At 38.8% G+C, this 27579-nt stretch overlaps 1 protein-coding gene across 1 annotated transcript in view; it reads right to left on the reverse strand.

The window, feature by feature from the left end:
• Positions 1–1164: 1164 nt before the first annotated feature.
• Positions 1165–27579, reverse strand: part of LOC140156922 (uncharacterized) — an 82705-nt gene continuing 56290 nt past the window's right edge. Inside the window, 11 exon segments of the mRNA XM_072179963.1 lie at positions 1165–3686; positions 3688–5276; positions 5821–6333; positions 12429–12630; positions 13113–13404; positions 15055–15724; positions 16251–16533; positions 17017–17193; positions 17929–17958; positions 23783–24135; positions 25154–26380. Of these exon segments, the coding sequence (XP_072036064.1) occupies positions 3180–3686; positions 3688–5276; positions 5821–6333; positions 12429–12630; positions 13113–13404; positions 15055–15724; positions 16251–16533; positions 17017–17193; positions 17929–17958; positions 23783–24135; positions 25154–26380 (5843 nt within the window). The 3' untranslated portion in view covers positions 1165–3179.

Raw genomic sequence — 27579 nt, forward strand, 5'->3', positions numbered from 1 at the left:
TGGATTGGAACTCATGGGGATTAAAGTAGTGTATCTCTGTCAATTTTTGCAATGACCTGAATTAAACCCTACTTGGTAACCTTGAAATGAATCTACGCTGCAGAACCTTTGATCATGTTATTGTTATCTGCAGTCTTGTTGCAAAAATCATGCACTAGATTTTGATTCACTTCTAGTTCTGTAGTGACACAGGTGTGCAATTTGCTGGTCACAGTAACAAATTGTGCAGCGCGTACAAGCACACATACAAGGGCAGTTTGTAGGCATGCTTGCAGCGCAACTGCAAAAAAGCATTGACGTCACAACCAAACTTGAGGTTTACCAAAGTATACAACTTTCTCCTAGGTTCAGAGGTTCTTAGTTTCCCCTTCACGAGTGACATTCCAACATGACATGATTCTTCTTCTCTGATTAAATTCATTCCTATCCATTCACATATAAACAGAACAAAATATTAAACCCTGTCAGTTTTGCTTTGTACGTGTGCTATGACATTTCAGCTTGGCACAGATACGAGGACAGTAGAGGACGCTTACAGTGCTAATTAGCCAGTCCCTGTTTGGCATTGCTTTCATATATTACATTAAGGGCAATTTTTTATTACATTGACCAATTTCTTATTGAAATTCAGTAATTTGGCATTCTTAAATAGGGTAAAACTTTCTTTATAGTACAGAGGAATAAAACATAATACTCTCACACAGTCTCCCTTATTAAGGAGCTGATAAAATTGTTCATAGTGTACGTAATTTGTAATAACATGATCTGGGTTATATTTCATTTACCCTTTAAACTGGAACTGGTTTGTCCATTTTATGTAACGCTTAATCAAAATTCCTTTTACCAGATGAACATGTACTTACTTGAAGTGTGCAGCACATAGTAATGTGACATCACTGATTGGCTGCTCACGGATATATCAACAGTCGGCAACAGCATTGATCATATGTTGACAATGTGTGTACACCCTCTGGTATAAACAATTTTGATTTTTAGTTTGAAACTCTTAGCTCCAACTTCCCTCTAATACCAATTTTATTGAGCCCATTCCATATTTTATGTATTGGGACTTTGAATCGGGATCAAACCAAATGCGTTATTTAGCGTGGACCCAGTATCTTGAAATTTCAATTATGTCATTGTAACATAATATTAACAATATAAAAATGAATAACAATGTGATATCTGTTGACACGTCGGGTATTGCATACAATAAACGAAGATGGGAATGTGAACCTTCCAAAAAACCAAGAATATGGTCAAAATTTTGAAAATGATGAATCAGCAAAAATAATATTACACTTGTTAAGTAGAAAGTTACAGCAATGCAAGATAGGGAGATTCAGAATGTGACAGTCCCTGTTGTATTAGAAAATATAAATTTTTTCAAAATTAAAAAGAAAAACTTACCTAAAAGACATGATCATTTGTGATATTTATCCTGTTAAAGACTTCAAAAATAATGCATAGCTTAATTTGAGTTGTCTTGACAATTCTCCTGGTTTCACAGGAATGGTTCACATTTAACAGTTTCATGGAAGGTATGGGGACCCTGCATTCGGCTGTTCCTTTTAAAATCCACACACCCTTTATGGAAGACATGACTTTAAACCTCTCACACAGGGGGTGTATAATTTCAAATAGAGCCACCCATTTAGGTAGCCCCATTTGAAATTTAAATTTGCACTACCTATGTGGAAGATTAAGGTCATGTCTTCCATTTTAGGGGGTAATGGATATCAACTGGAATGGCCGAAAGCTTTATATATTTCACGGTAGTTTCATACTTTTTACTTTTATATAAATCAACTGGAATAGCCCATTTAGAAGTTTTAAATCTTCAGGACCAAAGTTTTCTGAGAGTAAACAACACAAAGAATGAGGAGCACAAAACAGTTGGCACAATCTTGTTTTCCTCAAGTTATTTCACATTAAAAAATCAATAACAATCTAAACATCAACGTTCACTTTCGCACAAACAAAACCATGGCCATCATTATGGGCACTTCTGGAACACTGTAAACCAGTAACATGATATATGCAGATATTCACTTTGTTGAATAAACACAATTTTGAGTCAGAACACAAAAATTTACATCTAGAAAACTTTGGTCTTTATTTAAATCACTTAGTTTATCATGCCTAAACTGGATGGATGAATAACCCAAAACTACCTGAATTAACACAATGGCACCACATCCCTCCCCTTCCCAAGGCCAACAACTTCCAAATCTAATCGTATCTTTAGATATGAATACACACTTGACATTTATTTGTTGTTAAGGACATTCTTTTTAAATAATACACACAAAAAATTGTTTACTATTTATACATGTACAATCAAATATTGTAGATCCAATTGATCAGGGTCTGGTATTATTTTATCACTGGACTGGACTGATAAAGCTCCTGGTATGCCGAGTGTTCACAAATTATTGTATAAACCCGTCCTTACTTCCATTTACCATTTTGGAGTTTGTACGTGACAAGCAAACACTTTTTCCATAGTTTGACAAAAAAGGTTTAATATCAACAATGTACTGAATGTTAATATCAACAATGTACTGAATGTGCAACTTCATGAACCCCTACCCACAGCAATTTGATATTAACCCCCTGAGCACTACCTGCCGATCTAACATTGCCGCTGATTGGTCAATTACATGATATCTTCACTTTAATCACCAATCAGAATGGAGCTTTGCAAATAATTCATCTCAATTTTGGTGTGGTGAAATTATTCTAACAATGTTGCTGATTGGGTCCAATTGATAATAAAAACTTCTTTTGGGCCAATCGGCAGGTAGTTCTCATGGGGTTAAGTAAGTACAACCATTAACAGGTGATTGATTACAAAACTATATAACAGGACAGTGATTTAAACATATTGTTGCCAGTTAAGTTGGGCCACTGGACAGAGGAGTGGGGAATAACATGTCTTAGGATGTCCAAAAGATTAACATATAGGGAAATAAATGCCTGTTTAAAATGATTTTCAATGCAAAAATTTGGGATAAATTAAGTATCACATAATTCTTTAATTCCTTCTGTTTCTCCGTATTGAACAGAGCAAGTTTCACAGAAGTTAATTGGGTGGAGGATGATAAATGTCCACAGTAAATTTGAGAAAAGTATTGCAATTATTTTTTTGATATTGAATGGGCAAAGACAAGCCCCTGTTACTTCTGTCCAATAGCAACCAGTACAGAAATAATGTAAGAAAGGCATACAATATCTTCACACATTTGTCGAGTCTGACACAGAGTGACTGATAACAATGACTGTTCTTGCGGTATATCATAACTTCTCCTTGCCCACTTCAAGAGTACATCAGAAAGGTGCTTCTTGACTACGCCATGAACAACGTGCGACATGTTGAGGTTAAGCAACCGACCTTGGTGCTGAAGGAACAGAAGTTTGTTTTCTGGCTCCCTGGCCAGGCAGGCTAGAGTCAGTGCTGCCCTACGCATCATGTCTGGACTGGCCGGCTGGATGTCCGGATTCTGGCTCAGTTGCGATGCGGTGCTGCTACCTTCCAACGTTTTGGCATATTCCGAGTCTTCCATGTAGCACAGCAGGAGCGAGATGATTGAATTCTGTTGTGCGATTGCACGACTGGCGATACTGTCGCCCTGCGCGAGACTTGAAAGGAGCACAATGGAAAACTCGCGCATGACCGGCTTTTTTGCGATCGCCGAGGTACTGCGTCAAGGTGGCAAAGAAGCGATCGAGGCGTTGGAATGGCGGCGTTGCCAAGATCATGTCTACATTGTTGTCTTGGATACTAAGCTTAGCCAGGGCCTCAATGGCTAGTCTCTTAGGGCTGAGAAGTGAATGATTTCTGCGAGATGGAAAGGGGTCAACAGCATTCGCGGATAGACATATGCTCCAATGAAGCAAGCCATCGAGAATGGGTAAACTAATACTCTCTGGATATAAAGACAAATCAAGATGGCCTGAAATGTTGGTGATGGTTACCATGGCATTCTCTCTCATACTATCCAAACAATCCCACCACCATTTCTCCTCATCTGTCACCGCTATGTCCAAGTCTAAATCGTCCTTCTCTTCGCGATTGTATGTCTGAGGATTTCGTTTTCGAATACCATGTCTGTGCTGTAACAACAGTAATCTCCCCAGTAATGACAACAGACCGGGGTGATTGGCCATTTCTGTGTCGTTACCGGGAATGAAGGACAAACTACGCACAATGTTAGACAGGCACTGGCAGCGTTTGGTCAATTCTTTATGTCCGTCTGTACATGTGACCAGTACACTATTGTCGCGACACGTGCCTTCCTCTTCCAGAGGAGGATCGTGTTCATTCTGGGCAGTGTTTTGATAGCACAATATCATACCCTTGGACGCGTCTTCCCGTTCTTTCTTTTTCACCGATCTAAGTTCTTCACTACAACACCTTTGCCACAATGGAACACTACTAATGTCCTCTTCATCATCCTCTTCATCTATTTCATCCTCGTTTTCATCGTCAATTGATGGAGATTTACATTTTGTCCTATCCCCATCATCTTCAATATCTACAGGTTCAACTTTTATTCTAACTTCTTCTGGTTCTAATTTCACTACTGTTTTAGATGAATTGTCATCGTTGTTCTCCTCTGGTTCAACCTTACATGTGATTTCATTCTCTGGCCATTCATTCTCTGATGATGCATCCTCAGTGTCCTCATTATCAACTCTACGAGTTTTTGCGGGTGGCTCTCCCGTTCGCTCATTATCTGCAAACACATGCATGATATGTCCAGTCATATCGCCTTTTCCATCGTTCCAATGCTTCTGATTGGTAAGAAATCCCTCAAAGTTATCCCAATTCTTACTGTGCTCATAAAACCCGATCATACTCTCCTCTATACCAATCGTTTTCACCTTATCCGCTCCTCGTAATTTCTCAATATCCAAATCAGACACGGCCTGCTGGACAATTTCCAGCTCAGATTCAGGCCCATCTTTCCTTCGCTTTCTTGTATCCTCGTCTAAATCATTCATGTCGACGCCAACTTCTTCCCACGTAAAGTTTGCCACGGTATTGTCGTGAGTCCTTACTTCCAAATCATCAAACGTATCAAACACTTGCTTGAGACTAGCTCTAAAGTGATCCACAAGAATCTCTAGCAGACCTTGTAACTGGGCCAGATCAAAGTACATGATAGTGGAATTGTCATAGAGTAAGATGTTGAGCACATCAAGTGCCCAAGTACTTTCAGCTAGTAATCCAGATTTCAGTGACATCATTAAACGCCATGCTTCTACAGGACCTGCAACAGCAAAAACAAATGAAACAAGTTTTAAAAAGTTCTGTTTTTGACAATCCACTTTTGTCAAATCTGCTTACCATGAGGAACCGAATATCGGCATCCCAAAGACATCTTTCTGATTTCTTGTCTTGTGTTTTGGTATATTATCATCTTGAATTCCTTTTACTGTTTTATTCTCAAAACAGATATCTTCCTTAGAGAAAGCTATTCGATTGTGAATTTGCACAGTATTTTGAGCCAAAAAGGTGGCACATAATATCTATTAAATTTTTATTTATTTTTTCTCTTTTTTTGAGAAAGGAACAATACTATCTCTTTGTAAGTCTACTTGGTATACTGGGTGTGTAATTTATTTCACGACTCTGAAATTTGAATAAAAGATTTGAGACCATTAAGAATACAAACCGGATCCCTGTTGCAAGAGAATCGATATACAACACTTAAGTTCTGCACAAAGACAATCTCCAACCATTACTATTATCATCATTACTATAGCGATGTGTTAGAAAAACATAAGCACGTTGAGATAAAGTCCACTACATACCAATATCTTTGCTATTTTTCCTCCTTGATCTTGTCAATTTGGGCTGAGTAGCTTCCACACTGTCAGGCGGGAACACAATCTCCTTTTTTGGTGGCATCTGATGGGCAGGCATCGGAGGAGGTGAAGGTTTCCCCATCATTTTATTATGTTCCCTGCCTCTGTGTGCCGCTGCCATCAACGCCTGCTGCAAGGTGCGAGGTCCTCCTGAATTAGGCCCGCTGTACGGTGACGGATGCCGCTGAACCATCGTGCCCCATGATGGCGATGGACTTGCCCCCGATGCTGGTCCTGGTCTCATGGAATGACCTTGATTGGGTGGAAAGGGATAGAGTGATTCATTCCATCGTGGTGGTGGTGGTGGTGCGCCAGACCATGGGCCTGGGGGAGGTGGTGGTGGTGCAGACGGGGCTCCAGCAGGCAAGGGTGTGTCGTCAGCCAGCAATCCCATCAGAGGCCCTGGCCCTGACGGAGGAAGGTTCGGCTGGTAATCACCAAAGGGTGAGGAACCTAGACCTGTCAGTGAGGGGAATGAACAAAGGCCACCAAAACAAACAAAATAAACAAAAAAATGAATTTGAGCTCTGGCTCTCTTGAATAAAGACATTTTAAAAAGTATAAATAAATATCTAAATATGAATGAAAAAAGGAAATAAATATATAGATTTAGGTTGTTTCAGATATCTAATGGAAATATGAAAAAAATTTGAAACATGATTTTGTTGGAGAGAGAGCGGAGGGAGAATCTACTGTTAGTCTAATCACTATATACCAGTTTATTTCCCATCATGGCAGGCTGGCACAGTTCAACACTTCAGTACTTACAACACAATGTTGAGAACTCAGTATCAGAGGCTCAGTTCTCTTGTTGTGATGTAACAGCACTGACTTATGAACCATGGCCACAAAGGTGGAAATAATCGGGTTATATAGTTTGGATGATCTAAGGAGGCTAGGGCGTGGGAGTCACACATGGGAGTGAACACTGCACACTGAATGAATGTGAAAGTTAGTCATGTGTCAGTCAATAAAAAAAATGAACATTGAAAAATAAATAGGCTAAATAGCACACATGCCTACTGCTGCTGGCTGACTGACTGGCTGCCTGCATGGCCTGATGGCTGCTCCCACACTACACACACACACATTCAACTGTTTGGTGGACAAAAAGGTCTACTGCATGTGTTGCACAAAAGGATAGACTACGGTTAACCCTTTTGCGCTCCAGGTAGTACATACATTAGACCTTTTTTCTCCAATCAGTTGCTATAACACAATCTGTCTTTTGTAACCAAAAGGTTGATGCATATTGTTAACACATTCACAAAACGGTACTTCCTTCGTACTTTGGTACATAACACCTTCATCATATGATTTACCTTGAAACATTAATAGCCAGTAGGCTGAACCTTCACAAATGTGATCCACTAAACATGGTGTGTTGCTTGCTTGCAAAATTGTCTTGAAACCTATGCCTGTAATTATCTCCTGCTCCAATCACATTATATTTTATCGAATATATGTTCTTCATTAGCAAATAGCTACAGATCTCTTGATTTGCTGGAACAAATCTGCTGGTAAGAGGTTTGTCCAATCTCAATTGGTTTGACCAATGAATTTCTCTGATCAAGATCCAACTATGCCAAGTGTTTTACCATGCAAAAGAGAGGTGCTTCTGTTGACTTAAATCTGATATTCCCATTAAGTTTTGACATGGGTATTAAGCACCAAGTGTTGTTAAATGAAGTCTATTTCTAGTTTGGTTGAAATATTTGAATGCCTCTTTCCTTTTTTCAAGTATGTGCAAGCAATGCAACAGTGTACGAAAGTTAAAATCAAATACGACATCTAAAACCATCGGATGCGCATTTTTGATATAGTGACCATTTGGGATGAAGGAGTTATGAACCATGTAATAAGGAGGTAATGTACCATAAAATGTTAACAACATACTTACTTCTGTCATAAAAATAACAGATTCATTGTAAACGTGCTTGACTCAATGTTTGCAAATCTTGGCCAGCACGGAATGGATTGGATAGTAAGATTATTATGCGCTTGACAGGATTACAAGCATTGAGCCATACATGAGTACTTGGAAACAAGTTTGTTCAGGATGAGTTTACCCATAACTTTTATTCAACTATGCACATCAACGAGTAGAATACTTGACATGTATCTGCTGAATGCATCAAGATAAGAATATGAGTTCACTAATCCTGAACAAAGGCATTTTAAGCCTAATTGTATGATAACAAAACGATGTTGTAAGGACACTTGTATCTTTCCAGCATATACTATTTCATATATAGGTACATGTACATGTATACCACACTCTTGGTTACCATAAACCACTTGGAATAGTACATGCTGGGAACATGAAGTGTCACTGGTCTAATATCTAACAACTAAAGTAATTTTTTTTATTACTTCCGTGGTCTGTGCTGTGTGCTGAGCGTAAACAAAAACACCACAAGTGATAAACAATAATGCGGATTGGCTGATCAATAGTCTTGACCATACAACGGTTGACCCATTGGTCGTCTGCACGTAGAAGGGGAGGAGATCTCGCAAATTCTACGAGATCGCCAATCACTAGCATGTACCCGGACCACAGAAGTTCTAAAAAATCTACTTCAACAACTACATATACTGATACACAGAATACTATTCTAATCCCTAATTGTTATGAATGTGTTAGCAAACCCCACTATATCAGAGTCAATACATGAAATTAATGAAAATGTAATGTATCATTCAGGTCTCAAATTTGGTACCTTATTGAGTTTGCATTTGATTGAGTCTAAGAGGTAAACACATTTATTGTAACTTGAGGTGGTGTGAATGAATATTTTTGGCATAACTTCAGCTGACTTCACAAATTACTGATAAAATCAAGCCTGTATTTTCCCCCTTGTTTTCCTTATTTCATCTGCAATTAAATGCTAATCTTTGTAAAATTCCAAAAGACTTGCATTAAGTTTAATCTGAACTTGTGTAATTTGGGTCAACATGCATTTTCATATGCTTTTCAAAACCTTTTGAAGCTCTACAGAGCAGTCTTTAAATTGATGGCAGAACTATTAAATGTTATCAGAAAAAGGTTCTAATATGACCAAAATCATAGTTGAAAGTGGCATATGTACAAAACTTGTTTTCTTCCACAATTTTCACTGAGCCCACCAATGAAGTCAACGGTATTCCTTATATCTGTACTTCTACCAGTTAGAGATCTTATACAACTATGTTAAGTACTAGTGCCATCAGTTTCCACAGTTGAATATGTGATTGAGCTAGCACCAATGGCCTGTACCCTGTCCACTTCCAAGTACCAAATAATAATATCGTTGTTGGGCAGTAAAACCCCCCTATGTACTTGTGGCCCCTGAACATGTTTAAAACAAAACTGCCAACAGATTACATAGGAGGTTTTGCTTTAAGCATCTTCAGGTGTCAATCACATATAGGAGGTTTTTCCGGCCCAACTATGATAATTATGCAGAAATTTGATTGGTTAAGAGAATATAGGTTTGTACTTCCGGGTACTGAGATGAAATTTTATGTTCACAATGAGAAGAAATGTTAGAGGCACATTTCACTGTTGACAGATGTAAGGGGTGACGATTGTTTCTGGAATGCACTGCATACATTATTCATACATATTCCCTACCACAATTTGTATTACAAGTCATGTAGGTTGACCAAACAACTTTGGTGTTATGGCTATCCACGTACCTTGTAAAACACTACCCACTATACTGTGAATTTCCTCTCTTTTTCCCCCCAAATCTTCACTGATCCAATTTATCAATGGATAGGGAATACCTAGCCACCTTGTTACTGAATATGAAATGGACACTAAACAAACTTAGGTAAGATCACATCAATAAATGCACAATGCATTCCAGAAATTATGGTCAATGATTTAGGTAGTTTTTGCTTATAATGATCAAGATGAAGATGATGATGATGATGATGATAATGATGATGTAATCAGCTACAACAAATGTGATATTATGCAAATGATACTATGAGATAGATCAGCACAGGAGGACATGTAAATCTTTCTTGCAAAAGATCACATTTGTTTTCTATATTATACACCTATCAAACATGCATGCTTGTTTTGACTATCTACATAAAAGACGACCTGTGATCTCAACAAAATGAGCTTTGCTCTTCTCTTTTTGGCTAACACAATGACTCAAAATTGAAAATTTAAATTGGATAAACTTAATCAATAATTAAGTGATGTATCTTCTAACCAAAGGGAGGTCTCCCAAAATCAAATTCGAAAGGGCCAAAATCTTGTGTCTACAGCTATGCAGACACCTTTAGTAAAAGCGCTCTTTGTTGAGGACGCAAGTCATAAAATACTTGTCTTGAGGCTATATGTGCTCTTAATAAAGTCATATGCATGCCTAAACCCTACACTGTATCTTAGTCGCTATTAAGAATAATGCAGTAACAGTAAGATCTATATCAGATCTATATCAGATCTAGGCATCTTGTGCGCAGATTACTGAAAGGCATAATGCATATCCCACCACCAGTTACAACTTGCATGCTATAGTTTATTTATTAGTTGTGATATGCACATATGCTCCACATAAGTAAGAAGGATATTCAAATATTAACTGAGTGCAACACTGCCTTATCTCCAAAAGCTGCCCTGGGTAATGTTATTCATAAGTATGATTGGATTTATATGTAACATTACCCAGGGGAGCTATTGGAGGTATGGCAGTACTGCACTCTGCCCTCTATGTATCAAGTGCAACACTGGCTACCTCTAATAGCTCCCCTGAGTAATGTTATTCATAAGCATGATTGCATTTATACGCAACACTACCCAAGGGAGCTATTGGAGATGAGGCAGTATTGTACTCAGCCCTCAATGTGAGTGGACAACTTAAACATTCTTCTCACTCAAGTAGAAAAGGTAGTCATGCCAAATGTTTAACCTTAAGGTGGTACTACAAACCTTGATAAATTTGTGACTATTTTTGCATTTTTCTCAAAAAATAATAACTCACCGGTAATAACTCACTGGAATTTCAGCGACTCAAGACAAGCAGTATGTTATTTATGATACTGAAAAAGAGGTACCGCTAGAATGTACCTCATTTCTTAACATATATAATGAACCACTTGTCTTGAATCACTGAAATTTCAGTGAAATAATTGGATTCATTGCCCTATAATATACAGATCTTTTGTTAGCAGTGTGTAGTTATTTTTTGAGAAAAATGCAAAATTAGACACAAAATTTATCAGGGGTTTAGTACCACCTCAGTGACAAGTTTGACACTACTTTTGGACATTTAACACTTATATTTTAAGACCAGTCTCTACTAACTATGCATTATTTCTGTATAAGTGGTTGTTTGTGCGCAAATTTGTCACAATTTCCAAACAATCATCTGAAATATTCAGTGTTATTAATTTTTGAAATTGGGAATATGTATCAATTCAAACCGTCTACATGGAATGCATAGTGAGACACTGGCCAGCAATACTTTAACTACCAATTACATTTTAATGCCCTGCTCCAACGAAATGAGCTAAGTTGCAAGATGATAGTTTTGAGACCATCTAGCTGCTGAGGTGATGATCTTTCTTTAACATGCACTTGTACCAGCCAGCAGTATATCCTTGTGAATACAAACGACATAATTAATTCGCTGTCGTAGTGCATGTTATGATATGACCGTTGCTAGGTCAACTGGATAAAGCTTTCTTTGTTACGAACCATTGATCGAAATGATCACAACACAAAGCCTATGGCATATGAAAATTCAGAACAAGTGTATGAGCCCAGGCTTGGAGCATTAACCAATGGATACTAACGTGCACTACGACAGCGAATACTGGCGTGCAGAATACCTTGATCAAATAAACAAAGCCAACTCACCAGGCAGCTCTACAAACTACCAACTTGGGTCTTTAAGTTCATTTCGAGGGACCAGGTCACATTACAAAATAAATGGGTACCTTATTAAAATTTGTACTCAATCCCATGTTTCATTGTTACCACCACTATTATTATGTCAAGACCATAATACGGTACTGGAACAATATATTCTATGGTGGCACCAGGATAAACAGACCATTTTAGCATTCCCTGATATGCATGGTCTTATTTCTGATCAACAGCATATCTGTGACTGCGGCAATAGTCTTTTTTTTACCCTGGCTGGATTGTGTACTGTGGGTTTTCACTGCTCTTGACAATTTTACTATTTAACTTTTCTAACTACTATTGATCAAATTACATGCTAAAGAAATAAATTCAAAATGCAGCTTAAGTGCCTGAATGGCTCAGATACTACACAATACAATCAACAATCTCTACAAGCATAATTTTCAAGGAAATGTGTCAATATTTATAGAATCGGTCCGAATAATAATTACATTGTCCAGACACTTTTGATAACACAGTGGTTCACTTGCTATAAATTTTTGATATTTCATTATATTGTCACTATCAATGTGTGAAAAACTAGTCAAAAAGTGAACCCAGATACAAAATTTCCATCATCTCTTACTAAGCACTAATGCTGCATTCTGAAATCCACTCCTTTTTCGTGTAATCTTACCAACAATCTCACCATGTCCAGTAGCACCAGGACCTCTATCCCTATAGCTGGGTGGATAGGAATGAGGTCCTCTATCGCCGGGAAAGTTGCCCTGTTGTGGTGGAAAGTTACTGGATTGACTGAATGGTGTCAGGGCCCTGTAGTCATCGGTTCTGGACATGGGCGGCTGTTGGTTCATATAGTCTGGTCTTTTACCTGGTCCATACATTTCATTCTATATTGCAAGAGATAAACACACTTATTTAGTATGGTAATTTATTTTGTAAATTTGTGACATATGTGAACTTTTGTAACTCAAAGTCTTGGTGTATTTGTCAAACTAGTGTTGGAAACTGTCTGTTCCTTCGAAACCAAATTGTTCCCAAAACCTGGCTGTTCCTTTGAAACCTGACTGAACCTGACCTCGATGTCAGCCATATTTTTGTATGAACTGCAATTATTGCCATAAATGTCACTTTTTTTACTTAAATTTGGTTTACTTAAATGCATTTCGCTGGGTTTCTCTTAGTCTGTAGATATGAATTGAACATCACCATAGCTCTTTATTGTCATTTTCACTAACAATTTTCACTGACAGTTTGTGTACAGCTCCAACCACCATATCATTTTAAATTGTCTCTGAAGACCACAACTACTTTTGCATAACCATCAATATATCTAGCTGCTTCTAGTCACTATTATCCAGTACCCACTTACCGGTCTCTTTTGTGGAAACTGTGGTCGCATTTGGTCATTACCCGGGCCGGGAAACATGCCCTGTTGGGGAGACTGCTGTTGCTGATTGTTGGCAAATGGTGGCCTAGTATGGGAATCGCTAGGGGTGCCTGGTCGTGAGCCCGATCCTTGCGGGCCACCATATCGCGATGAAGGCGGGTACATGGTTTGGTCCCCTCCTGAGTTGTTGGGGAATGGTGGCATTTGGCCGGGTGGTTGTGATGATGTTGACGATGATGGACTGGGTGCCATATGCTGCCTTTGCTGATCAAAACTGTGCAAGAGGGGAAGGAAAAAATAGTCATTTTCACTAACCAAAATTATTAGTTTCCGATGCATCAACAGTCGTCTATAGGTACATGCATATCTTGTTTCCCTGTACATGAGCGAAATACCTTAAACATGAAGATTTATACAAATTGGATTCAAATATTTTTTGACCGAATTTAATTATCTATCACTGACAATCACCGCATCCTTTTTATAAGATGTATACACAGTAAGCATTTTTAATAACATGTTTACAATGGTAATGGAACATATTAGATTTGACCATACCCAATTGGAAACTGTTACCAGAATTGAGTAAGGTTTGATCTTTCCCTTTTCAGATGGTTGAGCTTTCAGAATTCTGGGACATTCGCTCTGAAGATGGCACTCGCTAGAGTTCCAAAAGTTAAGCCCTCTGAAAAGGACTCCTCTGGAGAGAGATCAAACCTTACTCATGTTTACCGACCTAGAGTATCAAGTAGTTTCAAACTGTTGCCAGAATTGTTTAAATCTATGCTTATGAGTCAGCATAGACTATCAACTAACAATACTGCCTCTTGATATTGCATCAATGTGCCCAACACTCAAACAAAATAATCAAGTGCTGGTTATTAGGAGATGCTTAAACTACACTAGCTTCCAGAAATCAACAGCACTCTCTTGCTATGAGCGATGCTCGTTCCCTGTTACGAGCAACATAGTGTGTTCCCTTTAAAGAGTGTACTAAACAAAGCTTTGACGCAATAATCGGCCAATCAGATTACCAGTATGTTATGATTGATTCAACCAATTAGAATACTAGTTCAATGTATTGTTTACGATCACTGTGGGTAAGAGAGTATCATTCTTCTCTGGAAGCTAGTGTAGTGGCTGATAGGCCCTTACAGTAAAAAACATGCCTGTTTCACTAAAATATTATTTTGGTCAAAATTCTCCCTGAAGTTTTGATTTACTATTTTCATTGCTTTATTAACTTTACATAAAATAAGGGAAAAAATAAAATTGAATTTACAGGCATGAGAATGGCTAAAAAACAGGCTAAAAATAAATAAACACAGACATTTAGGCAACAAAAAAGCAGACAAATTCTCATGCTTGGAATTATAATAATTCAGTTTTCAAGTAGGAAATTCTATTCTCCACACTGGTTTTAGTGGTTTACTGATTAATAATACACAAATATTTACTGCCTACGAGTATATCAACATATAATCACAAGGTGAAAGAAGGATGGCTCCATTTCATGAAACAGTACATCAAGTTAAACAGAACAATAAATCTTAAAACGCAGAAATAAATAAATTCAACCATTACACAAATTGAACATCGTTGATCATATTGTTTTATATCACTCATACATAAATTCTACAACTTTTCAAGAAAATTTCCTTTACCATCACGGCTGTGACAATTATATTTCCAATAATAATAATTTATTCACAACTAAATTGAAGAGGCAGCGCATGAACAGGTGCTAGGTGCTACACATACAACGTCTGGCTCAGGCATAAAAGGTCATAACGTATTGTGCAGCATAAGCGTCATTCACTTAAATCTATTAAATGGAGGATTGATGGTCAAAATATTGAATGCAATCTGCCAATGGACTGTCTAGAATTTATGTATGAGTGAATTAATTCAGAAATCATCTTACCCTTCTCTGTCAAATGGTGTACTTCCAGACCCATATGGGAACTGCCCTGTTGATCCTCCTTGAGGCAAAGATCCACTTCTGTTGTTTCCTGTAAATGTATCCGCCCCAGAGTTTGGAGTCCTGTTATTAAACCCATCGGTAGCAGCAGCAGCAGGGCCCATATTAGGCCTGTTGTAAGGCCCGCTTCCTTGAGGCGGCATGCCACTGTTTCTCATACCGGAATTGTACGGATCGTTTCCTTGTGGGCCTCTGTTACCCATTGCACTGTAAGGATCATTTCCAGGCATGGGGGAATTGTTGCGAAACTGGTTCATGGAATTCATGCCTGGCCTGTAGGGTCCATCCATGGAATTCTGTGGACCCATGCCTGGGAATTGACCCTGTTGTTGGGCATTGGAATAATCATTATCAGCAAATGGGTCCCTGACTGTCACACTATTTCCACCCATGTCATTAGGCATGCCAGCAGCGGTGGGGCCCATACCAGGGCCCGGCATGCCGCCAGGGGTGGGACCCATCCCAGGGCCCATTCCGGGGCGTGGATGCATACCGGACATGTTGTTAGGCATGGGAGGTTGACCAGGATACATCTGGTTGACGCGTCCTCCAGGTCCAGGACGAGGAAAGCCATCATGGGAATTCATCAGTGGCATCATGTTATGCTGCCCTCCTATACAAATAACAAACCATACATTAAGTTATTACTATTATCCTCACAAAAATACTTCATGGATCACTTAAAAAACTTGCTCTGGCTTGGTTCATGAAAGCACTGAACACAGAATTTGACATTCTTGTTATCAAGTTATATACTTGGCATAAGCATTGAATCTCGATTCCGCAATTTTCACCCCCAGCCCCCTCCCACACACACTCTTACGGAGGTTGGATGCACTCTCACTCCTTGAGATCCAAGTTGTTTTCACCAATGATTATATATGTGAAGAGGAAGTGGGCCAAAGCTTTCAACCGTGATGACTGTGTATTTTCTGTTAGTCACATATATAATCCACTGCTACAAACAACTTTGATCCCGAAGAGTGAGAGTGCATCCAACCTATGTGGGAAACGCAGTGGACCAGATCACTTGTGTTCAAGCCATCAGCGAGGATGGAGTACATTTTCTGAAGTTGTCACACAAAAATCAGTAATCATTTGTAGAAATATTACTTCTTAATATAAAAAAAACAAATTACCCTTGGTGCGTTCCTTACCAGGAGGTCCCCCTTGTTGTCCAGCTGCAGAATGATCAACCGCTGAAGCAGCAGCCGATGACGAAGATGATGACGAGCCCTTCTTCTTGGTCATGGATTCAATCTCTACGACGATACGTTGAGGATCACAGTTGCCCAGATCGTTAACACATTCAAATTGAAGTAAGTAGCGAAGGTAGTTCTTCTTGAGGGTGAAAGCTGCGCTGTTGGAGCTACCAACAGCAAGATATGTAGCGATTGCTTTCCATTGCTTGCCCTTGGATACCTGAGACATGAAAGACGACATCAAACATTGTTTAAAATTGTTAATGCATTCAAATCACATTTCAATGCATAATGTGATGGCAGGTGCGTAACCAACTTCAGCAAAGCCTGGTCTCTGATTTGGCCCGACTGGTGTGGAAAGAGCATCCAAAAAGGGCCGATTTGACAAAAATTTTGAATTTTTACATCCTAATTTTATATGGAAAGTTATGCCACTGTGTGAAAACTCTCACAGTGTCCAAACCAATCAACCTATTCTGCCTAAGTTAATAGCTGCACCAGTACTGTGATAAGGGACGTCTTACTCATAGAAAAACTTACCATGAATTACGATCGAGAAAGTCAACTTATCATGAATTACGATCGAGAAAGTCCATCTACTTATTCTGTATATTGTTTAGAGAGATACATCTAAAGCATGAACAGTTTAATAAAATCTACCAAGTTTCAGAAGCTCTGCTTCAAACATCGCATATATCCATACCTTGAGAACACCGCCTCTTTCCCTGACAGCATGGTATAATTTAAACAAATCTAGTGTATGAGTGCTGATTTGAGGCATTGTTTTGATGGGTTGGTTCCTCTCCTCCATCAGGCTAAATACACGCTCCAAGAATGGCCTTCGTTCTGGGTGATCATCCAGCTCCGCTTGTCTTTGCATCTATAAAAACAACAAGAGTAGTTTGGGTTATGTTTTGACTAACTTCTGTTTTCCATTTCTACTACAATGGGCTATTCCATTTAAAATCCACACTTAAGATTTAGCTAAAATCTGCTACAAAAGGAGTATGAGTTTTGAATAGAATAGACAGTTGGGTGACTTCCATTCGTAATATTCACTCCAGTTGTAGAAGATAAAGCCATAATACAGGATGATTACCTCTGACCAATTACATTTGAAAAACATTACTCCCCCGTGGAAGATATTTCCAAAATCTTCCACAGGGGTAGTGTGGATTTCAACTGGATGATATAAGTCTTCTGGGATCTAAACTAAACCAGGAGTTCTCAATTACAAATGTTGGAAATGCCAAATTTATTTCAATGGCAACTGTGCCGACCAAATACACCTGCATTTCTTGTTTTCCTTTATATTTATGAGTCAAGAGCCATTGTACACATTTGTTTGGAGGGCCGGATTTGGCCTGTAGACCGCATATTGAGAACCCCTAAACTAAACCAAATCGCACAAGAACCTGAAATTGGAAATTGTTTCCACTACCTGAAGGACCACTTAATTCCTGGGATAATCTGTCATAATCTGGGATAATCTGTCAGAACATGTATAATCTTAATTAGTTTATCTTTTCAAACATAATCAATGTTCTGCACACAGTGGTCCTGTTGACAAGCAAACAAGAGAGAAAATGGACGAAAGATGGAAAAGCAAACTTACCACATCTTGTGATGTTAAATTCTTGGAAGACTGTTGAGGGAAAAGGAACAGCAAGAAATATTTAGTAAACATACCAGTACATACCCTTGGCAGAAGGCTAAATAATCATTTATCGCTTCCTATATTTTCTCAATAGAGAGTTTGCAATAAGATTGAAGGATTGAAGAAGTCTAAATCAAACTACAGAATGCGAAACCTTTGCAATTGCTTGACAGGGATGTTCTTACTTTGTTCCCGAAACTCACCAATTTAACAGCAGATAATATATGTTTTAATAAACTTTTTGCCCAATATGCAAAATAGCGCGCTGAGTGTAAACCTTTCTTATTCTCACAGCATTAATTTTAGGGTTTTTTTGTTTTACCCTCCTTTCAAAAATTGCTTGCGAGTCTTGTGAGACTGAAAATGGTTACTTCTTGGATAAACAGTAAACACATTTGTCTTATATTGCCAATAGAACCGCGTAATGCGTATGTATCAATAAAAACGCATGCTGTTCAAACCCAGACAGGAATACAATTACCGTATTTGTTCCATCAGCACCAAGACTATTTTTGAGTTGATTAGGTTATGACTTACTATATCATGATATTCCTCCACACCCCTATGATCTGTTATGGCATGATGATGATATGTATATCTGGGTACTCTAAATACTATGACTAGCTTTCTTCTTGTTTTAGGAGGTTTTTTGTTTTGCTTTGAGGTAGGGCATTTTTAAATCTGGAAATCCCTGGTACAATATAGGTAGATATTGGCGCAATTTTGTATTTAGCCGGTGGAGCTGTAGCGAAGTACAGTCAGTCTACTCTGAAGTACAAAGTACCAATGCGGACACACACATTGTGCCAACTTTGAAGGCACGCATACCTGCAGCAAAGACGCAGCACTGCACGATGTATAAGCGCAAGTTGTCACTTTGTAATTCAGAGTGGACAAATTGTAGCCAAGGTGGGGTTGGGGGCTGGAGTGGTGGTGGCGGGATTGAGGTTTAGAGTAAAAGTGTAGCATCAATTGGAATTCATTCACGAATCAAATAAATTTTTTGACCTCCATGTATAAACTAATCTATACTCTTGCAATTATACATGATGGGTGAGGATGTTATCACTCATTGAATCTGAATGAACTGGTATGGGTGCTGAAGAGTACCACATATTTTGTATAGTTACTGGGTGGGGCTAATTCATAAGGAACAGGTGCGTGTTGGAACAAATATGGTAACAACCCCACATGCCTATGCACTGCAATACTGTCTATGTCAGTTGCACCCAGAAAACCTTGCACCTTGCAATGCATTGGTATACAGGTAACAGGTTGTTTCAATCAACATCCTGAAAAAACGTAAGAGGCTAGTAGTACTGCAACAACAATGTAGTCATACAAAATAAACTCTAGGTTACGACTGAATCTACCAAAACCAAAAGAATCACTCAATCGGGGAGATTTATGTTAATCAATGATAATGGGAACACACAAATTGTAATCATTTTCAGAAAAAAAATCAACTTATAAATATGCTACATCAAATTATCATCACAACATGTTATATAATAATCAAAACTACAAATAATAATAATAATCCATATATTCACAATCGCTAGATTGACTCAATTTCATAAAATAGGTGATTTTGGATTGCAATTTTTTTCAATAAAGACTTGACTGTTTGTGCATTAAGCATGCATTGAACATGCTAGAAAGTTAAACCATGCATCGTGAGCTAGGCAATTTGGTTGAGTTGTGCAGTAGTAAGTAATAAAAGCAGCTAAAGAGTGGAAGCCGCTTTGGTGTGTTAAAGTGCTTACAACTTAAATGGATAACCGTATGTGCTTCTACAGGTTGGTCACAAATGTCTACTTTTCTCACTCAATTATTTAATTTTCGTCTCTATAATAGTCCAGATGACTAATCAGATTCAGAGAGTTGGATCAATTTTGACTTCATAGCATTTGCAGCGGAAATTATAACTAAATGGAAGGCATTGTGATAAGCTTTGATGAATTTATTTGCAAGTAGTATCTACACCAATTTGGTCAAATAAAATTGAATAACATTTTTTCAAATAATTAGAAATCAACAAAAAATAGCATGAACTGCCTTAATAAACTATGCAAAACTGAAAACTTGGCAAAATGAACATTGCAAAATGAAAATCAGATAGGAGTTGCTTGTGACTGACGCTGTAGTTCTGTTCTGTTAGTTATCCAATTGTTAATTCATGCACTTTGACCTTTCCCATCATGCATTGGGAGAGATTAAGGGTGCACGTACATGCCTACAAACCTTAAGAATGTCAATGTAGGCACACAACAATACTGGGATACTCCCACAAGAGCTTGTCAACTCATTGGGAAAGTAGCCAGTGACACGTCAGGGGGTATATACGTTCTTGTTAGATAAGAAAACTCTTTGTTTATAAATAAGAGAAGTGGGTGAGATAGAGAAATAACCATTTACCCGTCGTGAAGTGGTTCCAGCATGCGCTCTGCTTACCGGGCTGGCTGGTATCTTGGAGACACTCGGACTCCCTCGAATCCCCTTCATCTTGCGATGATTTGCTGGTAGCCCCCGGCGATGCCAGCGGGGCAGGGGAGGCACCCAGAAGGCCAATGGGAGGGGAGGATGGCCCATAGCCACTTTCCTCCTGAAGATGAAATTGGTGGTGGATGGATGATGGTGATATGATCAAAACAGGTGGCAGTAAGAAACATAGGTCAAAAGGTTATGGTTAGGATTAGGATTTGAAAAACATTATCAACATGTGAATTTGAAGCCAGAAGTTAATTAACAAGGATTAAAAACAATTTGGAAATATTTTGTCAAACAAAACTAGTTAAACAGTTTGTTTTTTAAAAACAGTGTTAGTTAAAATTGGTGCAAAAGTTTTAGAACTGGAAATAGCTACAAACTAGTATAAATTTGATATTAAATGTAACATTGTATATATATTGTTCAAAATGGACAAAATTATGAGCAAAAATTTTGACTAAAACAGTTAGCCTATTCTGTATTTTTTGCCAGGCATGTGTTATGCAGGTATAACATCTATAAAAGTAAAACATGCAAAAAAACTGCCAAAGCAGTATAATCATCTAAATGGGCTCTCCCAGTTTAAATCCATACACCCACTTTGGAAGATATAACCTTAATTTCCCACACAGGAGATGTGAATTTCAAATGGGGTTACCTGAATGGGTGACTCAATTTAAAATCTACACTCCTTGTGTGGGAGATTAATGTCATGTCTTCCATAGAGGGTGTTTGGGTTTTAACTGGAATGGTCCAATGTCTAAACTACAAGTTAATAATAATTAAATCAAAATTCTACTTTTTAAAATTCACAATATAAAATTTGCTTGTCGGGAACCAACCAACATTCTGCCCAATATCCTTTGCATGTTCGTTAACAGAAGCCAATTAACCCTCCAGATTAATTAATCAGGGTTCCCAGCATTTCACAAAAACACAATTCTCTTGAGTTTCCCCTGATATTTCCCCGACAAATTTCCAGGAGAAATATTTCCACTTTTCCGAGATCGTATCAGAGTGAGGACTGTTTCAAACGACTACCTAGATTCTGGGAAGGGAGAATTTTTTACAAAAGTATGAAATATGAACTCAATTTATAGCTGAATTATTGTACAGTTTGGAGTCATACATCGTATGCAAGACACATGTATGACAAAACAAATTTCCCACTTGAGCTGGGCCTCTCAAATTTTCCCCTGATTTGGCTGGAAAATGGATTTTCATTTTCCCTGATTTCTTGAGTGGCTGGGAACCCTGTTTAATAAATGTAGCACCTTTTGTACCCGTCTTCTCTGCAACCAGCAAAATACAGAGAAGAACAAGCCAACAATGTGCTGCATCTTATATCTTGGCGATGCATTTGATATTATCGGACCGTTTGAAGATATCATTGGGCAATATCAGGAAAACATTTTCGGATTAGATCTGAACAGCAGTTTGTACTAAAAGGCGACTTGATATAATCTTTCACAATGCATGTCGACCGGATGTGCTGTACTGTTACTTTTTCTGATATGTACGTTTATCGCTGCGCAGGTATTTCACAACAAGCAGTGCAGCAAATAGGGAGGACAGATCGGTTTAGAATTTATCTCGTTACAATACTCGGTATTTTAACAAGTCTATTGTTCTCTGTGACATATCAAACTCTCAACACGAACAGAATGAGTGGCAAGAAATAGTGCAAAGTCATCACAATTATGTGATACAATCAATTCATTCAAGATTGAGATTGATTATATTAACCCCATACCACCAACATTCTTCCGAGTTTCATCCGTTTGTTCGATTCACTGATTTTCACATCAACATTTCTTATCCCTTTAATAAAAGATGCGAAATGTGGCCGGTGGATCAACTCTCAGAATATTCGCGGTGCTGGGAGTGCTTTCAGCGTTTTGAAACATTATTACTAGCCATGTGCAAAGACCATGCATGATACTCAATACATCGAGTAAGCTTGCTCAAATTTGCCTGAACAGATGGCATCGAGCTCAGCATGCAAACATTCCTATTCCAGTAATAAAAAAAGTTACAAAAAAAAGCAGCAAGTGTGTGTGTGTGTGAGTAAAGAGTTGAAAGATTGTGATTTGAGCGGACCAGCGGATACCATAGAAATGTTGGAAATATTTAAATAAAATGCCAAAAATATTAAACCTATTGCAAAGTTGGTACTTTGCAGGTGCATGCATTGAGAAGTTAAGCTTGCCGATACCAATGCGGGTATGGTAAATTGAAGATTCCCCTTATATACAAATTGGTGGATAGTGCGGCCAAATTTAAATTCATTTGCAAGGACTACCTTTAATAAAATATCGTAAGTAAAGTGTTTTAATGCCCTCCCCATACATTTCAATACTTTAAAAAAAAAAATTAATTATCAACTTTCAAGGTTAAAGCTAGATTCAGCTAGTAAATTTTGCTCTGCATTGGCCAAAGCTATAATTTTAAACAGGTTAAAGAAATTTTACTCTCTTAAGCCAAATGTCATGCAACATTTGTTAGTAATTAAACCCAGTGATGTGTGCTTGGTACACCTCCACCAAATGTTATATAGATATGACACCAAATGACCACCAGTAGTCCATTTGTTCCAAAAAAAATAAGCTTGCCACCATGGTTACGAGACATTTTTTTAATTGATGATACTGAAAAGGTAAAACCATCACCGGATGTAAATGAAATTTATAAGACATTTCCAGGCACCCAGCCAGTGTGAATGCCAAGCATTTTGCTTCACCAAAATTGTAAGCGGAACACATAATTAAAATGCATTAACTTTTATGCAAGTCTCAAAACACTGACTTTAAAATGGATGGTTTTAACATGGTTATACTCGTGAGCATTTCAACATACACATACACCATCTATACTCTGATCAGCTCGTAATCGGCGGGACTCATAACATCGTGGATTTATATAGAATAGCGTACAAACAGCTTGGCGCACCACCTACGCGACCCGCACTTTGCATATTGCTTGATGGACGCATGCGCGCTTTTGTGATTTACGCAGACGTAAGTTGGGACTTTATTGACGTGCGCAGTAACAAAAACTGAATAATTCTCGCCTATTACAAGCTGATCATAGTATAGACTACACATGCTAAACTCATCCTTGTAAAAAATCAGTGCTCATCCTGACCAGCAAGAACACAAACCACACCCCTTCCCGATGTCCGTCAGTCGGGGTTCCAAATTCTTTACCACACGACACAACTTCTGAGAGGTAGAGGCTGACGCTTGCTGCGAGTAATCCCCCTTTGTACACTACGATGCTAACCCAGCAACAAGACACGACACACATGTATTAATATTCCCACCTTGACTAGTTGTACCTGTTGTGGTTGGAGTTGACCTTGTTGCTGATTCAGCATCTGCTGTTGCTGATTCGGCATCTGCTGTTGCTGATTCGGCATCTGCTGTTGCTGATTGGGCATCTGCGGTTGCTGATTCGGCATCTGCGGTTGCTGATTGGGCATCTGCTGATTGGGCATCTGCTGCTGTTGCTGATTGGGCATCTGCTGTTGTTGGTTCGGCAACTGGGGTTGCTGTTCATTCTCTTGGTTTATTACAGTGCTGCTGATGCTGCTGTTGCTGTTACTATTACTGGTACTAACCGTTGGCGTGGCGACGGGTGAGGTAATGCTTTGAGTAACTGTTGTGGCTACAGCACCTGTAGTTGTTAGAAATCATACAAGTTGGTAATTATTGTTATCATTTCTCAAAAATTAAGTTTTCACTAAGTTAATGCTCAAATGAGTACTGTGATAGGGAACTTTAAATGCCATTTTGGACATTACATGGTTTACTTGAGAAAATGTTTTAACAAGATTAAGTGTCAATAAACCTTTCCAGCTGATCGGAAAATAAGTCAAAAAGATATAGCAAGTGGTAAACAAAACAATCACACACTGACAACAGCACATTCAACGAGAGCATGACATGGTATGACTGTTCACACCAATCATATTCAGAGTTAGTTCTTATTTGTCGCAGCATATTGAATGCATTGTCCACTACCTGGTAGAATACGGGTTCAAATCGCAAGAAATTGATTGGTTGAATATATTTTTATGCTTACGCATGATCGGTGTTTTTCTTAAGTCTTCCTGAAAAGGTCTATTGGATTTCAATTGGGGTGCAGCAATAAAATCTCAGAACCATTATTTTTAAATTTGTGCCTCAAACAGCTTACCTCCTGACTAGTTCCGATTCCAGTCGACTGTTTAATAGCCATAACCTTTTACTAAGATTTAGTGGTAGTGTAAAACCAAATTGAGGATAACCCATGCATAAGGCAGGGCATCTAGTGTGGCCAAAACCGGTATAAATGGGCAGGCTCATAGGTCCATCACAACACATCTCCCAGACAGGGTAATCAATCTGGTTATATCTTTCCCCAACATCAATTAGTATCTACTGTTAGTCATGAAATGAAAGTTTACCCATATTCTTTTTGTGCATTATTTGACTGATCAAAATATAAAATGACTGCAAAACAAAAAGGATGACAAGCTAAGCTAAAATGAGGAATTGGTACTACACCTTTTCAAATGGAATTTTTGTTATGTCTTGATGATGAATTTGACAACAAAAGTGCTATGTTATGTAATATTATGGTGCACACTTAATACTAGGTTAGATACTATACTACCAAACAAAAAGAAAACTTCACTACAAGTGTATTTTACCTGCTACACTATTTGCTACAGTAGTAGTTGGTGCCTGTGAAGAGGTATCTGAGGCGGCAACTGCAGATGCCATTGCTCCCATAGCACTGATAGGTGCCTCTGACGAGTCTGATGAGTCTGTCATTGATGAAGGCATGGAACTAGCAACTGACCCTGGTGTGGAACTAGGAGGCGTCTGACCCATCATCCCTGGACCGGAATTTGGTGTCCCCATGGAATTGTGCATGGAGTTCATCGGCATCTGATTATTCCCAGGCATTGAGGATGGAGGCATTGCACCTGGTGGCACATTGCCTCCTCCCATGGAATTACTCATCATTTGTGGTGGACCACTTCCAGGCATGGAATTTGGCATGGAGATGGGTACGGAAGAGTAGGGGTGAGGGCCTCCTGGGCCCCCAGAGGTGGGATAACCTGCATTCTGCTGCTGCTGCCACTGTGCTTGTTGATGGTACGGAGGTGGGTATCTTTGCTGTGGCCCTTGACCAGGTTGCTGAGGTTGTTGTTGTAGCGTTCTGTGATACATAGGTTTATTGGCGGCAGTATTAGCGGCAGCCATAATAGCCGCCGCAGCTGCTGCCTGGGCGCCTTTTGGTGTATTGGCAGCACCAGGACTACCAACCGGGGCACCGCCAGTCCCGCCACTAGGGTTGTTGGTATTAGCTGTCATGTTGGGTGGCGGTGTTGGTCCCGATGGAGCTCCATCAGTTCTATCTGATTGGTTAAGTCCATAACCCTGTCCTGCTGGTCCTGGACTTCGTGAGTTCATAGGACCCATTGGTGCAGGTCCAGGACTTCGTGAATTCAAAGGACCCATTGGTGCAGGTCCAGGACTTCGTGAATTCAAAGGACCCATTGGTGCAGGTCCAGGACTTCGTGAATTCAAAGGACCCATTGGTGCAGGTCCAGGACTTCGTGAATTCAAAGGACCCATTTGTGCAGGTCCAGGACTTCGCGAGTTCATAGGACCCATTGGTCCCACAGTGGGTCCAGGACTTCGTGAGTTCATTGGACCCATCGGTCCCATATTGGGACCTTGATTGGGACCTGCATTTCCTGAGTTGCCGTATCCATATTGTGAGTTGTTATAAGGTCCATCCACCATGCCGCTTCCACCGCGCATTCTGTTATCTAAGTTCATAGTACCCCCGGATGGATTCTGTGGGTAGCCTCCATGTGGACCGCTTGAGCTGCTGGTGGGGTATCCCCCGTATCTGTTGAAGTTACCTGCAAACCAAGGATAATACTGGTCAGTAGGCTCATCCTGAACAAACCTAAAATTGTTTCAAATTTCATGCGTAAAATCTACTACTATGAAAAAACACAACCCGACAACATCTACTACTAGTACAAAATCAACTCACAAGAAATATCATTAAGCAATATCATGTCAATAAGCAAAAGGAATTATCCTTCACTCTTTTTGATCATTATTACTGTCAAAATTACAAAAAATTTGACAAATCAATTACAAAAAATTCGACAAATTTTTGATACATTTTGACAAATTTTTGATACAACTTTGACAGATATTTTGACAGTCTGTAATTAATTAAATCTAAAATCGTTGATAGTGTATGCCTCTTCCTCATCAAAATTAAGATGATTATTTTCAAGTTCACAAAGCAAATTTACAAAATCTTTACTTCACATCCCAAAATATATTTTGAACCAATATTCAACTCATTTTGCTTAATCACAGAGCCATAATTTTAAAGAAGCTACACAATTCCCTGGTCAAAACATAGTATAAAGATATCAGAGTGAAATGTAAGCATAGTTTTAAAAAGAAAACCATCGAACATAGCATAAATAATAATGAGCCTGGCTGCTAGGCAAGCAAATCTTGGTTGTTGAGCTTAACCTGCAAAACAGCATGCCACATATGGAATCTGTTGTACAGGGCTGGAAAAATTGCTATTTCCTGCCAAATTTCACTCCAAGATAGCAAGTTTTTTCACATTATTTCAAATAATTCAAAATATCCCTCCAAATTTCCATGGAATGAAATTCCCAGATTCCCTACTTTTTTCCAAGCCTACTGCTGTATGCCTCAAATAGCTTAGTTTCATACTTAAATGTCTATAGACAGCAAGTCTGCAGCAAGGCTTTGCATGTTGGAATGCTAATCAATACAGTTACATATTCATGCTCCAGTTAACTTTTTACACATCTTAGAAAACAAATTAGCTCCCACTCTCAACACTTGCAGCAAAAGACAGGAAGAACTAGCTCTCTCCATTGTTATAACCAAGATTATGCTGCCTCCACAGGCAGGAGGGTGTTAACTTCACGTACTATGCTCAACATTCTTTCAGAACATAGTGTTTTACCCTCAACAGAATTTGTCATCGAACTAGAATGGGTAACCCCATTTGAAATTCACCACACTCCCTGTGTTGGGAGATTATGGTCATGTCTTCCAG

Source organism: Amphiura filiformis, chromosome 7 (genome assembly GCF_039555335.1).
Source record: "Amphiura filiformis chromosome 7, Afil_fr2py, whole genome shotgun sequence".
Taxonomy (NCBI): domain Eukaryota; kingdom Metazoa; phylum Echinodermata; class Ophiuroidea; order Amphilepidida; family Amphiuridae; genus Amphiura; species Amphiura filiformis.